The 20,050-nt window shown below is 51.2% G+C and overlaps 7 protein-coding genes across 7 annotated transcripts; 3 read left to right on the top strand and 4 right to left on the bottom strand.

Moving 5' to 3' along the window:
* Window positions 1-291: 291 nt before the first annotated feature.
* Window positions 292-2,627, top strand: medA (transcriptional regulator medA; the record flags this gene model as incomplete). Its single annotated transcript, XM_056888697.1, has 4 exons — window positions 292-354; window positions 402-567; window positions 621-2,122; window positions 2,178-2,627. The coding sequence occupies 4 exons, from the start codon at window positions 292-294 to the stop codon at window positions 2,625-2,627; spliced, it is 2,181 nt and encodes a 726-aa protein (XP_056737999.1).
* A 1,240-nt stretch (window positions 2,628-3,867) lies between these two features.
* Window positions 3,868-6,115, top strand: trpB (tryptophan synthase TRP5; the record flags this gene model as incomplete). The annotated part of the gene is made up of 2 exons (XM_056888696.1): window positions 3,868-4,003; window positions 4,086-6,115. 2 exons carry the CDS (start codon window positions 3,868-3,870, stop codon window positions 6,113-6,115), a joined length of 2,166 nt encoding a protein of 721 aa, XP_056737998.1.
* Window positions 6,116-6,847: 732 nt separating this feature from the next.
* Window positions 6,848-9,334, bottom strand: N7443_008639 (uncharacterized protein; the record flags this gene model as incomplete). Its single annotated transcript, XM_056888695.1, has 4 exons — window positions 6,848-8,529; window positions 8,579-8,877; window positions 8,958-9,102; window positions 9,160-9,334. The coding sequence occupies 4 exons, from the start codon at window positions 9,332-9,334 to the stop codon at window positions 6,848-6,850; spliced, it is 2,301 nt and encodes a 766-aa protein (XP_056737997.1).
* Window positions 9,335-12,484: 3,150 nt separating this feature from the next.
* Window positions 12,485-14,452, bottom strand: N7443_008638 (H(+)-transporting V1 sector ATPase subunit B; the record flags this gene model as incomplete). The annotated part of the gene is made up of 8 exons (XM_056888694.1): window positions 12,485-12,801; window positions 12,860-13,078; window positions 13,131-13,722; window positions 13,776-13,937; window positions 13,994-14,029; window positions 14,097-14,116; window positions 14,202-14,286; window positions 14,354-14,452. 8 exons carry the CDS (start codon window positions 14,450-14,452, stop codon window positions 12,485-12,487), a joined length of 1,530 nt encoding a protein of 509 aa, XP_056737996.1.
* A 670-nt stretch (window positions 14,453-15,122) lies between these two features.
* N7443_008637 (universal stress protein family domain protein) lies at window positions 15,123-17,241 on the bottom strand (the record flags this gene model as incomplete). The annotated part of the gene is made up of 5 exons (XM_056888693.1): window positions 15,123-15,294; window positions 15,350-15,411; window positions 15,460-16,205; window positions 16,255-16,875; window positions 16,920-17,241. The coding sequence occupies 5 exons, from the start codon at window positions 17,239-17,241 to the stop codon at window positions 15,123-15,125; spliced, it is 1,923 nt and encodes a 640-aa protein (XP_056737995.1).
* Window positions 17,242-17,961: 720 nt separating this feature from the next.
* On the bottom strand, window positions 17,962-18,918 carry N7443_008636 (DnaJ domain protein; the record flags this gene model as incomplete). Its single annotated transcript, XM_056888692.1, has 2 exons — window positions 17,962-18,716; window positions 18,771-18,918. 2 exons carry the CDS (start codon window positions 18,916-18,918, stop codon window positions 17,962-17,964), a joined length of 903 nt encoding a protein of 300 aa, XP_056737994.1.
* A 323-nt stretch (window positions 18,919-19,241) lies between these two features.
* On the top strand, window positions 19,242-19,907 carry N7443_008635 (putative DRAP deaminase; the record flags this gene model as incomplete). Its single annotated transcript, XM_056888691.1, has 1 exon — window positions 19,242-19,907. The coding sequence occupies one exon, from the start codon at window positions 19,242-19,244 to the stop codon at window positions 19,905-19,907; it is 666 nt and encodes a 221-aa protein (XP_056737993.1).
* Window positions 19,908-20,050: the final 143 nt, after the last annotated feature.

The raw sequence follows: 20,050 nt of genomic DNA, 5'->3' as shown, positions 1-20,050 counted from the left end.
TTAGTCTTAAGCCTTCGTGGTTCCAGTTCCAAGCCTTTCAATCGCTGGAGGGTGACTCGAGAGCTTGTTGCCGACCCTCTTGTGAGACTACCAGCTTCAATCTCGTTCTGTCTCGTCTCTCCTTTCTTGTTTGTCGACGTACAGTCGTTGCGAGAATAAATTCTCAGTCATTCGCTTCTTCCGGCGGTTCTGTCTCGTTGCAGTCTCTGCAACACCTTCAAGCTGGCTTACTCGAAGACACACGGTGTTTTGGTGAGATCAACCCCTTCCGTTTCTCCACTGGATGCCCGCATGTCTGGCCTGCAATCCCAGCTCATTCTGTTTGAACACTTGAGTGCTTGTGACCTTCATCCCGTTGCTGCCTTCGCGCATCCTTCGCTGACTCTATACCCTCCCTCCAGTTCGACCCGGACTTCCAAACGCCTCTCATCCTAGGCGAGTCGTTAGATTTTTCGGACTCTGAAGAGTCACAGTTTGTCGGTGCGTTTTCAGACGGCCTGTGGGCCAAGTCTGAGCCCATCCTTTCTATGTCTAGCTTCCCGAAGCCCGCTGCCGGCACCATACTAGGTATGTAACTCTGATCTTGTTTCGGTGTTGCCTTTTTGCTAAGACTCGCACAGACTTCGCCTCCACGCGGTCTCTGCATGATGCTGGCTCTTACTCGACCTATGTTCAGACCCCATATGTGAATACACCTCTTGTACCATCGCCCATGGCCGACCAGGCCAGTCAGGTTTCTGACTGTGTTCCTTACATTCCAAACACCGAGTACGCCAGCTCGTACGAAGACGCTCAGTCTCCAATGATGGTTGCTCGCACTCGCCAACTGCCGGAGATTGTATCATATACTCCCCAGCGTGGCTGTGAGGGTACTCGTGTTGTTGTGCAGGTTCAGTCTCCGTTTGATCTGCATAGCTCCACATACGGGGCTTTGTACTTGGTCTTCGGCTCGAAGAAGAGCGAGTGCCTCCCGCACTTCCTTGGATTCGAGGAAAATGCATTCCAATACGCTATCTCAGCAGATGCACCGACCTTCATTTCCACTGGCTCTGCCTCCTATGCTGTGCCCATCCAGGTCGAAATGGAAACCTCAACCGATTGTGCCCCCACCATCTTGCAAGTTGGTGTCTATACATATGAGCATGTTTCTCAGCCTTCTCCCCCTGCTGATTCGCGGAAGAGAAAGTTTTCTTCATATTCGGACAACCCCGTCCCCGCTCCGGCCAAACGGGCCACTGGCCCAGTGATCAAAGGCGAGCCTCATGACAACTATTCCTACCGGGATCACCGAGCCCCAACCTACTCCCCGTATATGCAGAACCTTCCCAATATGACTGGGTACATCACCCCGTTCCACGCCGCCTCTTCACCTCGCACAGGCCCCATCCACTATTCTGGCGTCTCGGCTACTCCTCAACCTGCCATCCGGGCCCCATCTCCTCTGACCCCAGTATGGAGCCCATCCATGCTATCTGTATCACACGATGGTCGTCAGGGACTGACTGTGGCACATGGCATTCCGCAGCACAGGGGGCCATCTCCTGCACGTTCTGGCCACGCCCCGACTTTGATTCGCACCTCCACTCTGCAGCAGGGAAGTGGTCTACAATCGCACCAGCACTTCAACCCATACGCCTCAATCTACCCAACCAAGGCTATCTTGAAACTCAATGGGGATTTGGACACCATGACCGATGGATGGACCAAGCAGGAGCGGGATTCGCAGCGTCGCCTGGTGCAGTTTACACGCAACCAGATCGGAAGCACCATCCATGCCGATTTCAAGCCTGTTGCTCCCGAGGACCGCCCTCAGAATAGCATTTGCATTAGCTGCATCTCCTGGGAAGGTAAGGATGAGTGCTACGTCACTAGCGTGGACACTATTTACCTTCTCGAGGCTCTCGTCGGCGTTCGTTTCACGGTCGAGGAGAAGAACCGCATTCGCCGCAACCTCGAGGGATTCCGCCCTCTCACTGTCTCAAAGGCCAAGGCGGACAGCGAAGAGTTCTTCAAGGTCATCATGGGCTTCCCCGCACCTAAGCCGCGCAACATCGAGAAGGATGTTAAGGTCTTCCCCTGGAAGATTCTCAGCCATGCCCTGAAGAAGATCATTGGGAAATACGTGAGTTCACTTCATATTTCTCCCTCTATACAACCGCTAACCGCTCTTTGACTAGTCTGCCAGCTACTCCTCCACCGCGGGTGCGCTGCCGACTGCGATCACTAGTTACGCGGGTCATGGCACTGGTTCTGATTCGGGCACTGAGACTCACGCTCCATCTCCACAGTCAGTATCCGACCATGGTGCAGCTCACAACTACACAACTGCTATGGCGGCTCCGGCCTACTCAACACAACCTGGTCAGTGCGCTTCGCTGACAGCGGCTCCTGATCTCCGCTCGATGATGCCTTCAGTCAACCAGCCATACAACTCCGTTGGCACATATTCCTATCCGGCCATCTGCCAGCCCCATAACGTCCACGCTTTGGTCGCCCCGATCCATCGGACTGGATGGGACATGCACGGACTTGGCGCTGCAGCGCCTGCGCCTACCGTCCCAGCTACTGGTTGCTATTCCTATATGGACCCTGGGTATCCTCTTCACGACGCGGCTAACGGCCCGTGATATCCCTCAAAATCCTCAAAGTTTTTGATTCTTGATTTGCTTTTTTTTTTCTCATTCTATTTTATATTTCCCCTCTGCTCCGTTGATACACGATTCTCTTTCCTGTCACTCCTTATCACGCCCAGTTGATGTGGTCATTCGGCGGGCTTTCTCCGTCGAGTAGGCCGCTGTACTTGTTTACGATTTTACGTCTCTCCTTTCACATTTGATGCCTGAATGCCCCTGCCCACCGTTTTTAGCATTTTACCACGGTTCGACACCTGTTGCTTGCATCTGTTTAGATGGTGTCTTGTTCATTCCTTTCTGGGTTACCTTATTGCCGGGCATTTTGGGCTTCCTCTCCTTACTTACACACATCTGGGCTTCTGTACGAGTACTTGGCATAGCATGGGCGCTGCAGTCATTCCTTTCGCATTCGCAGGACGGTTTTGGATAGATTTGGGAGTTTTGTTTTGGGATTGGGAAATTCGGGTTCGCATTGGTTGCTCCCGGCGCATCGGGGATTATGACTCTTGCAAATGGCTTCGGCTAATTTGAGAGAGTTGTGCTCTTCGTCTGGATATTATTTGGCGTTTTGTTTCTGTTTATTTGTTTCGAGCTGAGGGCTGTTCTTGATTGCATCGTTTCGGCGTTTGGGAAGATAGGCGGTACCCCCCGCCTCCTAGTGTCTAGCTATCGTATTTGATCTTTTTTCAATCTATCTAATTTTCAATCTATCTATTTTCTATATGAAACCTCTCTTTCTAAAAGTAAGCTTGATGTAACATGATGCTCGAGATCTCTGGTTGAGCATACGAGGGCAGGGTGTACACTCTAAGCCATAAAAGGGCAAGACTGCTTCAAACATTATCCCTCCTGCTGGTATTTCTTTGGAAATCCACAGTTACCACCAGCCTCCATAAACAGATTTCCAAGTCATCCTTGAAGAAACATTTACACACATGCCTTAGGTCTAGAAAAAGCACGTGCCCGGATATCATGCTGACTCACTATTATCTTATCGGATCACACGTGACCAGTGGGGGCGAAATCGGCGAAACTGGAAATTGCCATGGTTGAGTCACTTCCAAAGAGACCCATCATATCTTGACATATCTTTCTGCATAGACTGCTCTGAGTCACTAGGGTGGTTAGCCTCTTCGGTTGTTGCAATTATTACCGACACCGGTCACCATTGACCTTTTTCCTCTTATCTCTTACCTGACCTTTCTTTTGCCCCGCGCTGTCCTCCTTCCCCACAATGGACGCGATTAAACAGACCTTTGCCAAGTGCAAGGAGCAGAAGCGGGCAGCCCTGGTGGCTTACATCACCGCTGGTTACCCCACTGTCGAGGAGGCTGTTGATATTCTTCTCGGCTTGGAGAATGGAGGTGCTGGTATGTGTGCTCTTTGCTCCCATTTGAGTGGCGGGGTACTACCCGAATGGACTTTTGACTGACAACCCGATTCGCAATGCAGATATCATTGAGCTTGGAATCCCCTTCACCGACCCCATTGCCGACGGTCCTACTATCCAAAAGGCCAACACTAAGGCTCTCGAGAATGGCGTTACTGTTACAACGGTGCTGCAGCTTGTCCGCACTGCCCGAAGCCGCGGTCTCAAGACTCCCCTGCTCCTGATGGGCTATTACAACCCTGTGCTGCGCTACGGAGACGAGCGTATGCTCAAGGACTGCAAGGAAGCTGGTGTCAACGGTTTCATCATGGTCGATCTGCCTCCGGAAGAAGCCGTCCGCTTCCGCGACCTTTGCACCAGCACTGGCCTGTCCTACGTTCCACTCATTGCCCCCGCCACATCTGATTCTCGCATGAAGCTTCTCTGCAAGATTGCCGACTCATTCATCTACGTCGTCTCTCGTATGGGTGTCACTGGTGCTACTGGCACCCTTAGTGCTAACGTGCCCGAGCTTCTGAAGCGTGTCCACGAATACTCCGGCAACGTCCCCGCGGCCCTTGGATTCGGTGTTAGCACACGTGAGCACTTCCTGACTGTTCAGGATCAGGCCGAGGGTGTTGTCATTGGTAGTCAGATTATCACCCAGGTCGGCAACGCCCCTGCTGGCCAGGCGGCTAAGTACGCCGAGGACTACCTCTCCAGTGTCACCGGCCGTAAGCTTGAGCGTGACGCTCAGGGTGCGATTCACCGTGAGATTAACGTCGTTGAGGCTGTATATAAGGCTCCCGTCGAGGCGCAGCCCACCAAGGTCATCACCGATGCTGACACTCCCACTGGCCCTGGTCTCGCTGACCAGCTTGAAGCTCTGAACGTCACCAAGGATCCCTCTGCCATACCTTCCCGCTTCGGCGAATTCGGTGGTCAGTACGTCCCTGAGTCACTGATGGACTGCTTGGCTGAGCTTGAGCGTGGATTCGACGATGCTTGCAAGGACCCCAAATTCTGGGAGGAGTTCCGGTCCTACTACCCTTACATGGGCCGCCCCAGCAGCCTCCATCTTGCCCAGCGCTTGACTGACCATGTTGGTGGTGCCAACATTTGGTTGAAGCGTGAGGATCTCAACCACACCGGTTCTCACAAGATCAACAACGCCCTTGGTCAGATCCTGGTTGCCCGCCGATTGGGCAAGACTCAGATCATTGCTGAAACTGGCGCTGGTCAGCACGGTGTTGCGACCGCCACTGTTTGTGCTAAGTTCGGCATGAAGTGTACTGTCTATATGGGTGCAGAGGATGTTCGCCGCCAGGCCCTCAACGTGTTCCGCATGAAGCTTCTCGGTGCTTCGGTTGTTGCTGTCGACGCTGGTAGTCGCACTCTGCGTGATGCCGTGAACGAGGCTCTTCGTGCTTGGGTTGTCGAGCTTGACACCACCCACTACATTATTGGCTCCGCCATTGGCCCTCACCCCTTCCCCACTATTGTCCGCACCTTCCAGTCCGTCATCGGTGATGAGACCAAGGTCCAGATGCAGGAGCTTCTTGGCAAGCTCCCTGACGCTGTTGTTGCTTGCGTCGGTGGTGGCAGCAACGCTGTCGGCATGTTCTACCCCTTCTCCAACGACCCTAGCGTCAAACTTGTCGGTGTTGAGGCTGGTGGTGACGGTATTGATACCGCCCGCCACTCTGCTACTCTCTCCGGTGGTTCCAAGGGTGTTCTTCACGGTGTCCGCACCTACGTTCTCCAGAACGAGCACGGTCAGATATCCGAGACCCACTCCATCTCCGCCGGTCTGGACTACCCTGGTGTCGGCCCCGAGCTGAGTGCCTGGAAGGACGCTGAACGTGCCACCTTCATTGCTGCCGATGATGCTCAAGCCATGAGCGGCTTCCGCGCTCTTGCCCAGCACGAGGGTATCATTCCCGCCCTTGAGACCTCCCACGCCGTCTGGGGTGCCATGGAACTCGCGAAGACGATGAAGAAGGGCGAGAACATCGTTCTGAACCTTAGTGGCCGCGGTGACAAGGATGTCCAGAGTGTCGCCGACGAGCTGCCTAGGCTGGGTCCAAAGATCGGCTGGGATCTGCGATTCTAAGCTATTGATCTTCTAATGATCCATCGTACATCACCTTCACACATTTGAAGGGCTTTGTACAGGACCTTATCATTTCCTATCTATTTCTAGCTGGCCGTTAAGTCAGCTTAGAGTTTTTCGGTTTTTGGAACACGGTATCGATATACGGGGCTTTACACAAAAAGCGTTTTACTACTTCTAGGGCTTGTTCTTATTTCTTTTATATCCTCTTAGATTCCGCTACATATTCACGTTGGATTTTAGAATACCAGAATCGATACGGCGTACATCTAAGCTACCTCCCCTTCTGCAATTCCTACGTAACGTATACTGAGTAAACCCTGATGCTGGCCCAATCCCTGTTGAAGGCAGAATGCATAATGCAATTTCAATCAAATATCTCATAGAAAAGTAAATTTTGAAAAAGACATGGTAACCCAGTCCAAAATTAAGACCGAAACTTTAAGAGATGATCAAAGCATGGTGCAAGGAAGACAAGTGAAACTATCGGCAAATTGACCATTGTCCAACTGCGGTACATACTGAATTCGACAATCAAAATCAACATTTCATCAACAAGTAAATAAACAAGTAACAAATGAAAGATCAATTGAAAGAGTGGATGAGACCCGAAGAATCTCCAATAGTATGCATAGAAGGTTTAAGCCCGAACCTAAAGGAAGATCATCTCGTTAGCTGTCAGCCTTCAAGAGTAATGCGCCTCGTCGACACCTTACATTAGGATTCGGGCATTTAGTGGAGGGGCGGGCCCGTAAAGATGAGACCATCCTTGTTCGGGGCTAGGAACTCAGAGGGATCGGGAGTGTACATGGGTGAAACGCGTTCAAGGAAATCCTGTCGCTGGAGTGCACTAACCTGTAAGGGTGTACCATTTGTGTAGCCATTGGATATCCCGTTGGAGTAGTTATTCACGGAAGGGTCGTTTGTGTAGCTGTTCACGGCAGCATCGCTTGTAACGCCGTTGAAGAAGGTGCCGTTGATATTGCCATTCAGAGGAGTAGAAGATCCGTTTGACTGATCAGCAATATCTGCGAAAGACCGTCTTCTTCTGAGGCCTGGGCTCGGGACGGCGAGAGTAGATTCAGAAATAGAATTTGTCTGACTCAAAAGACCCATGACAGTGGGGGCAAGGGCATTGATGACACTGGGGGCGTATTTGAGAACATCTTTGCCCATGACTTGCACTTGGGACTTGATAATGTCGAAGAAACCCTCGGCGCCATAGGACTCTGTCTGACAAGGCTGGGGAAAGTCACGTTGCTCGAGCTTCATGACCGCGCGAAGGGCTGCCTCTGCCATTATAGCGCGCTGCGTGATTAACCTCGTCGCGGCAAGGTCTTCCTTCTCGGTAGGCTGGGAAGTCTCCATGCTTTCGATTCTGATAGATGCCAATGCATCGTTAATTAGCTTCAGACCGGGCGGCTCCAGAATGTTGAAGCTATCAGCCACTTTGTTGACAGCCTGATCAAGGACATTTCCTATTCCACTGAAGAAACCTTCAGTGGCCAAGACTGGTCGGGTTGGACCAAAGAGGCCGTTCACAAAAGCAGGGCGAGAAGGATCAAAGGAGTCCAGACCACTGAACAAGGCCCGTGGGCTGCCAAGACGGATATTTTCACTCTTTCTTAGATAGTCCTGGTTCACGGCAAGGCGTAGAGCGCAGTCCCTCAGAACAGGGAACAGCTTTGGTGCCAGGTTGGTAATATGAGGCGCAAGCTGGAGGTAGGTGACTCGCATGTCACTCATGAGTCTCTCTGACAGCTCGTGGTCGGTGATTTGTAGGACAGACTGCAAAGTTGCTTCTGCAAGAATAGCCCGCTCTGTCGAGCCCGATGTAGCCTTCTGCAGATTCATCATCGACTCGGGGCCTCCAAATTTGGCGATGACTTCCAAAGCAGCACCCGCCAAAGCAGAGAGAGGACCGCCCAGCGGGCCGAAGAATGGAGAGCGATCCAGCATTTCCCTCTTTGTAACATCAGATACGGCCTTGACAATTTCAACAAAGCTTTCCTCAACGATGCTGTCCTGGTAGATTGGGACAACGGGTGGGTTCAGAACAGCTTGAGTCTGAATAATAGGCTGAGACTGGACCATAGGTTGGGACTGAGCGATTGGCTCCACAGGAATAAGAGGCTGGGTTGCAAAAATGGGTTGGATTGGCATAGTGGGTTGACTTGGGATGATGGGCTGCGTCGGCATAATAGGTTGGATCGGAACAGGAAGTTGGACAAAGCTGATATCACGCACGGTCACCACTGTTGGGTAGGAAGACGAGAAGACCTTGAGATAGGCATCATAATCATTGCTATTAGCCCCAATGGGGCTGGCAGAGTTCTTCTCCTCTCCTCCGTAGCAGTGAGCAGCAATAGACACATTTGGTGTCTTCTTGCGGATGACGGGAGCTCCAGACTGGCCTCGATGGAGTGTTAGTCAAGTTTGGGAATCAGGAAAGAATTGACTTACCGCCAAAGGTTGAAAGTTTGTACTGCAGCATCTGCAGAACGTTCTCATTCCGGTTATACATGATCGCTCCAAACAGCTCGTACATCTGGGCACCCTGCTCCTCAATACCATCTCTGTCGGAGAGGGTCCTGTCTCCAGGGTATCCGACAACGCCAATCATCTCATACCCCTTGATGGGAGTTGACTTGTAGCCAAATAGACGAAGGTTGCCAGTGAAAGGCCTGTCAAGTTGAATGAAGGCCACATCCTTGTGGCGGTTGTTGCTAGAGTCGACCCATTCCCCGGTGGTGACAATCTTTCTTGCGGACCGAGTCTGCACATCAGAAGTGTTCAAGGAGTCACGACCGTTGTAGCCAATATGGCACTTCATGACATTCACTCGGCCGTAGCCCCCCGTTCTTGGTTCTTGTGGTCGTAGACACAGTGTCCCGCCGTCACCAGGAGGTCAGGAGTGATCAACCATCCAGTTCCCATGGAACGACTGGCCGGACCTCCCTCATAAGACATTTCGAGCTTGACAATTGCTGTTCATTTCTGATCAGCTCTGTAAATAATGTGCTGGTCATGACTTGATTACTCACAGCGGTACTTTCCACCATCTTTATAATCATACTCTTCAACCAAGGTGCGGCAATCGGGTTGGAAAACACTCTCTGTTGACCCAGTGTTCAGCATGACAACCTGATCTGATTGAAGTTGGTCCGCTTGGAGGTTCCAAGTTGCGGCCAAGCCGGCATATTGAGATGGTACAGCCATGACTGAGCTATCGTGGTTTAACACTTGGGATGATTGTAGGAGATTAAGAAATATCCTGTGCGCTGAACAAGATACAGTTGGGAAGGGACTGAAGAAGATTTTATACTTCTTTTCATCTCAAGTTTCGACTTTATTGTCGGCTGGATTGTCCCATCTCCCATCATTACTTCCTCGAGCTGTGAGAATAGAGGACTTCTTCGGTGCGTACGTTGCTCTCAGCTCACCACACTCAGCCCAGGTTCCAGTGGCTGTGATGAAAATAGGCAATGTCTGGGGGACTGCATCGTGGTATGGTTGAACCCCCCCCCCACAATGCAAGCCGCATCAAAGGTTCGGCGACTCCGTGAGATTTGCTGATGGGTCCAAATAATATCTGTCACGTTCCTGACCATAATGAAAGATTATCATCACCTTAAATTGGGTTAGCCCGTCTCCATTATAGGTGAGTACCTAGAGTGCCTGTGTGAGCTCTTGGACGCCCTTCGCTTTTTGCTTCCATCTCTATTAGCAAAAATGACCCTCTCCCCGGCGAAGGGCATCCCAATGACTTGAGACTTGAGACTTTGACAACATTAAGCTAAGGACGAGTCATATTCTGACTATGCACGTCGAGCTTGAAACAGCCCCCATACTCTCGTGGCATCCGGTTGGCTTCCATATGTCCATGTTCATGCCAGGCACGAGAATCAAACGCCGCCACCAGCAGAAAATAAACCCTAGGCAAGTGATAGTGGCTGCCTGGCCTGCATATGAGTTGGTCTTTTGACAGATGATATGAACCTCGAAGCGGTGAAATAAAGCGAGAAGGGTGTTGTGGAACCCGCGAGATGAGATCTTGAGGTAGCTTTGCCGATGGATTTCAACCCCGGGTTTTACAGCAAGCATTCCGAGTTATAGCTACTATTTCCACGATCCTTCTTGTTCCTGCAGACACTAACCTTTTGGGCATCGACTGAAAAAGAATTACAGACAAGAGCTCGAGTGTACGGTGTAGTAACTTTCTTCGGCTCTGCACGCTGTTTTGATAGTAAAAGTCCATGTCATGGTTTCAAGGCTTTGTCCTACAATCCCAGCAAAAACCTGTACTCCAAAAGTCAGCGTTGTAGTGACTATGGAGTATCGAACACGTTGTGCTGTGTCTGAAGCTGTGGCGTCGTATCTAGCCCCTGGACGGGGACCCCGGTCGCCATGTCGAGACGAGGTCTTGGATGGAAAGCAACGTATTTGTCACATCAGCACCGGGAACCGTCCTATTCGTTCTCTTAGAAAAGCTGCAGTGAAGAATATCCGCAGAGCTAGCTATCTATGGCATAGCCAGTTCAGCCCGTGACGAGAATTGGCTCGGATCGGGCCGATGGGGGCTGGCGACGCCAACGAACCAGCTAGCTTGAACGTCCTCGGCACGCTTAACCCTGCAGTTTTCGGTTATATCCCAAATTCCAACCATGCATGTGGTCTAGACTGCGATTTTCCATGCTCTATTTTAACTGTCTTGGAACTTCTTTGTGGCTGTCTTCAGGTCGGGCCTGTCGTCCGATTCAACAGAAGGTAATACGAGGCGGGGAAGTCGGGCCGCGAAGGGCTGATAGTCGCCATTCGTAAATGATTTCATTTACACTTTGCTCAACTCACTCATGGAAGCTTTAAATCTCCACAAAGAGGATAACCCAATGGAAGAGGGATTCAAGACCTTTGCCATCGGCACTTTTACTTCACCTGGGTGAAGAGCTGACGGTTTTATGATGTAGTCAAAACATATAGACAAGATGGAAAATATACAGTTCAAGCTGGGGAAAATCGGAACAGAAAAAGTCAGCCTCTGGTTGAAGGTAAGACAGAATGAATTGTGGTTTTAAGACAACTGTAAGTTTGCCTTCAGATAAACTCCTAGGCTCTTTTAAAGATAATTGCACGCACTCAATGATGCTCTTGTTCGTAGCTTTAGAATTGTCCAAATAATTGTAGAAACACCTGTTTATGGCGAGGCAGGAGAGTCCTCAGCAGGAAGTTGGACTTGATTTGGACTGGCGATCTTTGAAGAGGAGTTACCCCTCGAGTGAAGGATGGAGTTTACCTGGTGTGATGGGCCATGGGAAACGCTTCCCTACTCATAGCCTTGGCTGTGTATGAGGTCTTTCCTTTGCCAGTGTTCACCAAGGTAGATGATGACTCTATAGCTCGAGGTCAAGTTCTTGATCAGTTCAAGAATAACCAACCAATAACGACGACTCTAGAGATCACCTTGTGGAAACAATAAGGTTTGAATAGCGAAAGACAGAGGGCGTTGATCTTAGGAGAGCTAGGAAACATGAATCGTTTACGCAACATGATCTCGTATAATGCCTGCGATAGTTTAAAGTCGTCTTCGTTTGGGGCTCTAGGGGCCACAATCCATTATCAGGATCGCAGGCTATCCGTACGCGCTAGTACTGAGGGAACCGACCACGAGGCAACTGGATGTACGGACTAATAGACCACTGTTTACAGGGGCTCAATCTATATTTGGCCTTTGGAGGGTGCCCGTGTCATTCAGGGATGAGTGATGTTCATTCCCGCCACTCGAGGGCGTCCCTCCACAGCCAAACCAACGGAATCGTGCAGATACAATAGAGCTAGCATACATATTAAGATCTTAGCGGTGTGAAATCATATCTCTGAAATTCGAGTTGAAAAAAATAAGGGGAATCCCTCTGCGTCTTCCTTCCAGGATCATGAACGTCACAAGCACAGCACAAGAACATCTCATGTCTCTCTCAATCAGAGAGTGGTCAAAAGCATTAAAAATTCTCCAGTTCAGGCCGATGGCGGGCACTGGCCTTCCTCAGAATTTCCTCCATAGGTCTCTTCAAAGAAAGGTTGGACTACCATCGAGCGGTCTTCGTTTAACCAACTTGGCCACCAAGGGGAGTCGGGACCACAGGTCCTCTTTTTTGGGTACAAAGGAGAAATAAGGCTTATATTGGTAGATTCAAAATTTGTATTGTGTTGACCAGAACAGACGCAAGACCAGAGAAAAACTTCGCAACAGATACAGCCGCACAAAGAGTATATGCAATTGGATAGAGAACATGCAGGGATTGGCCTTAGCCACCCACGCGCTTCATTCAACCACCCTCAGCGCTAAAAACCCGAGACTTCAACACAGCCAGATCACGAATCGACAAGGTTGTTAGTCTTCTGCGCCGAATCCTGCTGCGACTCGCCCGAGTTGTCCCGGGTGTCCTTACTGGCGACCTTGCGGGCGGAGCGGGCGTAGAACTCGTCCAGGACGCGCTTGGGGATACGGTTAAGCAGCTCCTTGGGGTAGATGCGGAGCAGGTTCCAGGAGATGTCAAGAGACTCGAAGATGCTACGGGCCTCGTAGGGGGATTGGTTGATGAAGGTTTTCTCGAACTTCTCAAGGAACTCAAGGGAGAGCTTGTCTTCGGAGGAGAGGGCCTCCTCACCGACAACAGCCTTCATGGCGGCTATTTGGGAAGAGCTCGTTAGAAGAGGATCAAGTTAAAGTTGTGGGGAAATACTCACCGGCGTCACGACCGATGGCGTACTTGGCGTACAGCTGGTTAGACACATCGGAGTGATCCTTACGAGTGCGACCCTCGCCGATAGCGGACTTCATCAGACGGGACAGGGAAGGCAGCACGTTAATGGGAGGGTAGACACCCTTATTGGCGAGTTGACGATCAATGAAGATCTGACCCTCAGTAATGTAACCAGTCAAGTCGGGAATGGGGTGAGTGATATCTGAAGAAAGGTCAGTCACCAAGTCAAAGGTTCTGGAACGGAGGTTACCTACCATCGTTGGGCATGGTCAGAATGGGAATTTGAGTGATAGAACCGTTACGGCCTTCAACACGACCAGCACGCTCGTAGATGGTGGACAAATCCGTGTACATGTAACCGGGGTAACCACGACGACCGGGGACTTCTTCGCGGGCGGCGGAAACCTCACGCAGAGCATCACAGTATGCCGAAAGATCAGTCATGATAACCAGGACGTGCTTCTCCAGCTGGTAGGCATAGTATTCGGCGGTGGTCAAAGCCAGACGAGGAGTGATAATACGCTCAATGGTGGGGTCGTTGGCCAAGTTCAGGAACAGCGTGACACGTTCCATACTGCCGTTCTCCTCGAAATCACGAGTGAAGAATCGAGCAGTTTCCATGTTAACACCCATGGCAGCGAAAACAATAGAGAAGTTCTCCTCGTGACCGTCGTGGACGTCCTTGGTAGGCTTGTTGACCAAACTGGCTTGACGACAAATCTGAGCAGCGATTTCGTTGTGGGGAAGACCGGCGGCAGAGAAGATAGGGATCTTCTGTCCACGGGCGATGGAGTTCATGGTATCAATGGCGGAGATACCGGTGGAGATCATTTCCTCGGGGTAGACCTAGGTACTCTATCAGTTACCACGACTCCACATGTAAGATCAGCGGCGCATACTCGCGAGTAAGGGTTGATAGGCTGTCCGTTAATGTCCAAGTAGTCTTCGGCCATGACCTTAGGACCCTTATCAATAGCACGTCCAGAACCGTCGAAAACACGTCCCAGCATGTCTTCGGACACACCAAGCTTCAAGCTGTGGCCACTGAACTCGACTTTGGTCTAACCTCAGGGTTAGCAAAACATTATCATCCATGTTCCATCGCAGAAAAATATACCTTCTTCACATCGATACCGGAAGTACCTTCGAAAACCTGTAGAACATGCATGTTAACACCTATCGCATCAGGGGGATCGGAGAGGCATCGGTCTCGGTCGTACCTGCACAACGGCTCGGCTTCCTATAACACAAATAATGGTCGTCAGCATTCCATTCGGTCGTTCCCCAGTAGCAAGTACAGCAGCGTAACGTGCGGGAAAGCTTACCTCTGGCCTCCAGGACCTGACCAGAACGCTCCGTGCCATCAGGCAGCGTCAGGGACACAATCTCATTGTAACGGGGGAACTTGACCTATTCCGCAACAGACAAAATCAGTAAAGGGCGTCTTCTCCAGTGTCGGTCTATCTCCGGGGCTCACATTGTCAAGGACGACCAGCGGTCCGTTAATGCCTCCGATGGTGTTGTAGCGGATGCGGGGTTTGATGTTGGTCATCCGGGGGTCGACAAACTCGGCCATGGCGGGCGAATCGGGTCCTCCACGGGCGCAGCGCAAATTAGAGAAGGTCGTTGGGAGGAGAGCAAGGTGGGATGAGCCGGGGGTTGGCCAAGCTGTCTGGATGCTGGAGCTCGGGCGGTGACGTGGCACGTGATGGCGTATGACTTGGCCTATGGAGTCTGGGCTTTTGGCCTCTTGTCTTTCTTGGATCATGTAAGTTATTTAGCTGGTTATTGATTCTGCTTATCGAAAATTGGTGTCTTTGAAGAGTGTACAACCCTTGTTAGGGATAAATGGCTACACCCCGAATACTCCATTTTAGTTGTTGGGAACTACACTATGGAAAAGTGGAGACATTTACGAGTCTCAGATAATGATGATTATATTCCGAGAATGCTGTTCAGAACAAAGAGAAAACGCAAGAGGCTCGATTTGCGTTGCTACTCTAGAAGCATAATCACCCTATCACAGGCGAGTGGTAAGAGAGATCACAAGGAGCCCAAAAAAGCCGATGAAACAGAGTCCATCAGCCGTTGAAAAAGGGTATCAAGAGGTTGAGAGCAAATAGTCTAAGAGTATCGTGAATCCGTTCATGTCCATATCGCCGGAGAAAACATAAACCCCGCCATGCTTTTGAAAATGCAGTTGCTGTGGATTTGGGAGCGCAAGAAGAAAGCGATGTGAACCACGTTTAGTCCACTTTAGCGTCGATAAGACTCTTGGGAGTTGGGAGGTTGTTAGACAAGCGAATTTTTGAGGCTGCGGATCCTTTAGATGGAAGACGCTTGAGTTTGCGGCGTGCGACCATCACCGGAACAGAGGAGTTTGATAGCAGATAGTTGGAGAAGGATCCGAGAAGAACACTGCGAGTTGTTAGTTGTAAGAATATTGAATGGGGGTATGATCCTCTCGACTCACCCCTTCAGAGCACTCTGGCCACGAGCTCCAACTACCACCATAGTGGGTTCAAGCTCATCAATCTGAAACAAAGTTAACCAAAAATCTCTTCAAGGCACGGTAGATCTTACAGCTTCGGTAACCATGAGCTTGGGGCTCTTGCAGTGAATCACCTCCACGGCAATGCGAACTTGAAGAAGGGTCTTGCGCAGCAGGTGAATGCAGGTCTTGGAGATGGACTCGGCAGCTCTGACCCGCTCCGCCTCTGCTACAGGAGAAGCACGAGAGTCGGCAGAGCTTGACTTGCTGGTAGTCACCGGTCCCAGTCGGCCCAGGATATTGCGGGATGCGACATTATGGCCCTGGCTGACTTCCTTTGTTTGGGAGCCAACAACGGCGTTGGCGTCTTTCATGGCCTTGGCTCCCTCGCCAACCTGCACAGAGGAGGTAATGCCATCCTCGTGCATAGCGTAAATGGCATACAAAGTGTCTCCGTTTCGAAGAACTGCACCTATGGTCCATTCGAGAGCGTATACTGATTCGTCACTCAGGTCAAGTGCAACCAGATACTTCCGCTGACGTCGGCGACCGCCGTCGGCTTCTTCTTGCATACTTGCGAAGTTCTCGCGGACGATCGTGCGGATTGACCGGTTAGGAACACGGTTGTCGATGGTAGACATGAAAATGCTAAGCTGCTGGGCTTTGTGAACATCTTCCTTCTCGGCCTCATCTTCTGATCCATAAGGAGTGCCAGCAGCAGACTGCGAGTGCGGGGTAGGGATGTCGAAGCTCGTCTGGGGGTGAATGACGGACTTCAAGGCTGACTTCCGGGGCTTCTTGTCCTTTTCCTGAAAGCTGACGTTCTTGGATGGTTTTTCTATCGGAACGTTAGTAGAGATCGCATAGGTAACAGAGGTAACACGTACTATCATCGGGTGGTGGGGTCTTGTTCTCCTTTGGTTTGATAAAATCGCTGGGGGTGATGGAGCTGATGTCTAAGTCCTTCTTCTTGCGACCCCGCCACTGGCCCAATCCAACATTGTCATCCTCGCTGAAGGACTTGTCACTATCCTCGTCGCTACTTTCGATCATGTTCTTGTCACGATCAAAGACGTCCTTGGCCAAGCGCACGCCAGCTTCTTCCTGGTCGGTGGGCTTCACGTAGTCCGGAAGACGACCAGAGGGCTTGGACAGGACCTCATCAGACTGATTGTGAGAATCATCCATCTTGAGGGTTTTTCCTTTTTCAGTGTTGCTGAAGGTTGGTTTCGGACCAGATTGTTGTAGACGATGGGAGGGGGAGGTTGGACGACCAGGTTGGGATGAAGAGGGAGGTCTAGAGTCCAAAGAAGAACCACGTCGCGCCGAGCTTCCACTCGACTCTCTTCCACGCGAGAAACTCCGGGGAAACAGTCTTGATTCCAACCCGGACATCATAGCCGCCATCCCGCGCTTCCCTTGAATTTTATCCCGTGAATGTCTCTTCAACCCCGCCTGCTCGATCGAGACCTCCGACTTTGCATCATCATCTTTGTCCATAACCGGCTCTGTTGACAGTAGATGGACCTCCTTGCGATCAAATTGGTCCGACGATCTCCGGGGGTGTGGTCGGGGTCAGATTTCGGCCTCTCCGGGGAACTTGGAGCAGAGGCCATGACGGAAGAGCTGATGCGCAGCGGCGAAGATACCAGGGGCTCGACTGGACTGCGACTCCCACGTCTCAGAGGCTTGTCAGTCCCGCCGAAACCAGTGCCCGCACTCCTTGCAGACTGCGGGGTACTCAAGAGGGTTTGTACTGCACGACTGAGGCTCGAGGGTTTCTGGCCCTTGGCGGAGAAATTGGATGGTCGGTGTGTATTGAGCTGGGCTGGATCAGAAGGTCTAGGGGATATGCGACCAGTGTGGTACGACATCGCGTGTGGTTCCGCCTCCGGCCTGACCTGCTGTGGGGTACTCAGCCGCTCGGCCAACGAGGTGATTCCAAACGGAATGTGGAGCAGATCGCCAACTTTATGACGATCATGCACTCCGCAAGGGTTATATGGAGCTTCGGTGTCACTGCACCTCGTCAGGAATGGTTCCAGAACAATGATGAAGCGAGAGACCAAGGAGGTATTATGTTGGTGCGAGAAACAGAGAAGGTGCCTAAGGTGAGGCTTCCCTTTACAGATCGGCGAGGCTGCTCCTCTTATCTGGATTGGGCTGTACAGCTCCATGCCGTGAACATTACGCTAATAACCAGCAGCTACGGATAGCTCATATGCACCAAGCATAAGCGGGAGAATGAGCAGTTCGTCATACTGCAGCTTGGGGCTTTTTAACGATCTGTGGAAGCTGCACATCTGCCCATCCACGTGGCAGATCCCCGTTTTGCTGTCGGTAAAAGCATCAGAAGACATCTCAACAAAACGGGTATTTGGGAGTTAAATCTAGCTCATCCATAATAGTATGCCAAGCAAAAGACATATGTAAAAAAACATAAAACAGAAGAAAAAAAAAGAAAATGATGTTATATTACCAACCCCAATGCAATCTCAAACAAAACTCCCGGTTCCAGGCCCACAGAAAAGACAGCGCCTCATGAATGACAATGCGGATCATTTGTGCAAGAAGACTTAGAGCCCCGGCTCGGATTACGCCTTGGACCCCTTCGTTGACTTCGTCTTGGTATCCTTAGACTTCTTGCGAGCACCAACGGCAGCAAATGCCTCCTCCGGAGGCTCATCGGCTGCACCACGCTTCTTGCCCTTACCACCGTACTTCTCCTCCAGATGTGCCATGAAGCCCTGGCCACGATCCTTCTGTCTCTTGCTAATCATAGCAAGCAGATCATCCTCGCCGGCCGCAGAGCCCTTGGATGTCTTCGAGGAAGCAGCCGCTTTCTTCTTCTTGTCGGCCTCAATCTTCTTAGCGTGTTTCTCGGCCTGCTTGGCTTCCTTCTGTGCGCTCTTGATCCGTGCCTTCTTCGAGTCCTCGGTCTCATCGATATATTTCGCAAAAGCCTCAACCTCCTCGTCGGCAATAGCTTTGTCGATAATCGCGCGGAACCGAACATCATCATCCAGGACGTTGGAGAGCATCACAGTGTCATAAATGTGATCCATGCTACCTTCGAACTTTTCATAGGCCTCCAAAAGGTCCTGCTTCTCCTCGTCGGAGCCCTGGTACTTCTTCTGAAAGTCGGATATCGCACGCGTGTCCAGCATAGCAGACAGCTGCTCGCGGTAGAAGTCCATCCAATCGAAGTCTTCGTCGTCGAGCGACTCCTCTGTACGACCGGTACGGTCGTAGGTCTTTCGGCGGCGCTCATCGGACAGAACGGCGTATGCGAGGGCAATTCGTTGGAACTTGGCATTGGCCTCTTCTCTGACATCCTCACCGACCTTGTCTTTGACAATTAATCAGGATTGAATGGATCAAAGTTATATATTTGAGGACTTACCAGGGTGGTTCTTCAAAGCACTCTTCTTATATGCCGATTTGATTGCTTCAGGTGTCGCATTCGATTTGACGCCCAGAATCTCGTAGAGATCCTCCTCTACCGAGGGAGGATGTTCGGGAATATCATCGGTCTTTGAACCCTTTGCCATCTTGGATGAAATTGGAGCTGTATATCCCGATAATACAAAAGTAGTGGCGATATGCGAAAATGAGGCGTCGAAGCTTGCAAACGCGGACCGAACAAACGCGAAAACCGACGCGCCGGGCTGCGTCATTGTTCTGCTGCTGCCCCCCGCTTTCACCTCGACTTGCATTCCAGCATCCTCCATCGCCAACTCTCTATCCAAGCTTGAGAACCAGTCTAAGCGAAGCTACCCAGATTCCATCTCGATTTACGAGAATCTATTCATCTACCAAATCTATTGAATACCGCTTTACCGGAACCAAAAGCAAGCTACACCCCACCCCCACCATGTCGACCACTTCCCCTCACAACGCCTATATGCAAAAATGCGTCTCCCTCGCAGAGCAATCACCTCCCCGACCGACCAATTTTCGCGTCGGCGCACTCCTCCTCTCCCGTAAAGATGGGGATGTCTCCGGAACCGACGATCGAATCCTCTCAACCGGCTACACGATGGAACTAGCAGGAAACACCCACGCCGAACAATGCTGCTTTTCGAACTACGCTGCCGTCCACAAAGTCCCCGATGATGAAGTATCCACCGTACTCCCCATTGAAGCGGGCCGGAAACTCATCATGTACGTGTCGATGGAGCCATGCGGGAAGCGACTTTCAGGGAACACGCCGTGCGTGCAACGCATTACGAAGACGCGGGAGGGTGATCGGGAAGGGGTCCAGAAGGTTTATTTCGGAGTTAAGGAGCCTGGGACTTTTGTGGGAGAGTCGGAGGGGTGTAAGATGTTGACTGCGGCGGGGATTGAGTGGGAACATGTGGCTGGGTTTGAGAAGGAAATCTTGTCGGTTGCGTTTGCTGGGCATGAGAATGCGGCGGAGAAGGTGAAGGCTACGCTGGGTGAGCAGGGGACTGATGTTGCCGAGGAGAGGAAGAGACAGGAGGAGGCTCCTAGGAATCCGAAGAAGAGGATGATGGAGGGAGAGACGATGCTCTATTGACTGGGAGCCGTAAAATGAATCAAAAGCGTTAGTTCGGAGCTTTTCTGTAGTCAGTGACTGTGTAATGTCGAAGTGCATAATCAAACCGAGAAATGGATCTCGAAATCGAGGACCGTGCAAGATAAGGAACGAAGCACCGAGAA

The sequence above is a fragment of the Penicillium atrosanguineum genome, assembly GCF_028827265.1.
Source record: "Penicillium atrosanguineum strain IBT 20685 chromosome Unknown utg000007l_segment0_segment0, whole genome shotgun sequence".
Taxonomy (NCBI): domain Eukaryota; kingdom Fungi; phylum Ascomycota; class Eurotiomycetes; order Eurotiales; family Aspergillaceae; genus Penicillium; species Penicillium atrosanguineum.
This window is presented reverse-complemented; position numbering and strand designations above follow the sequence as displayed.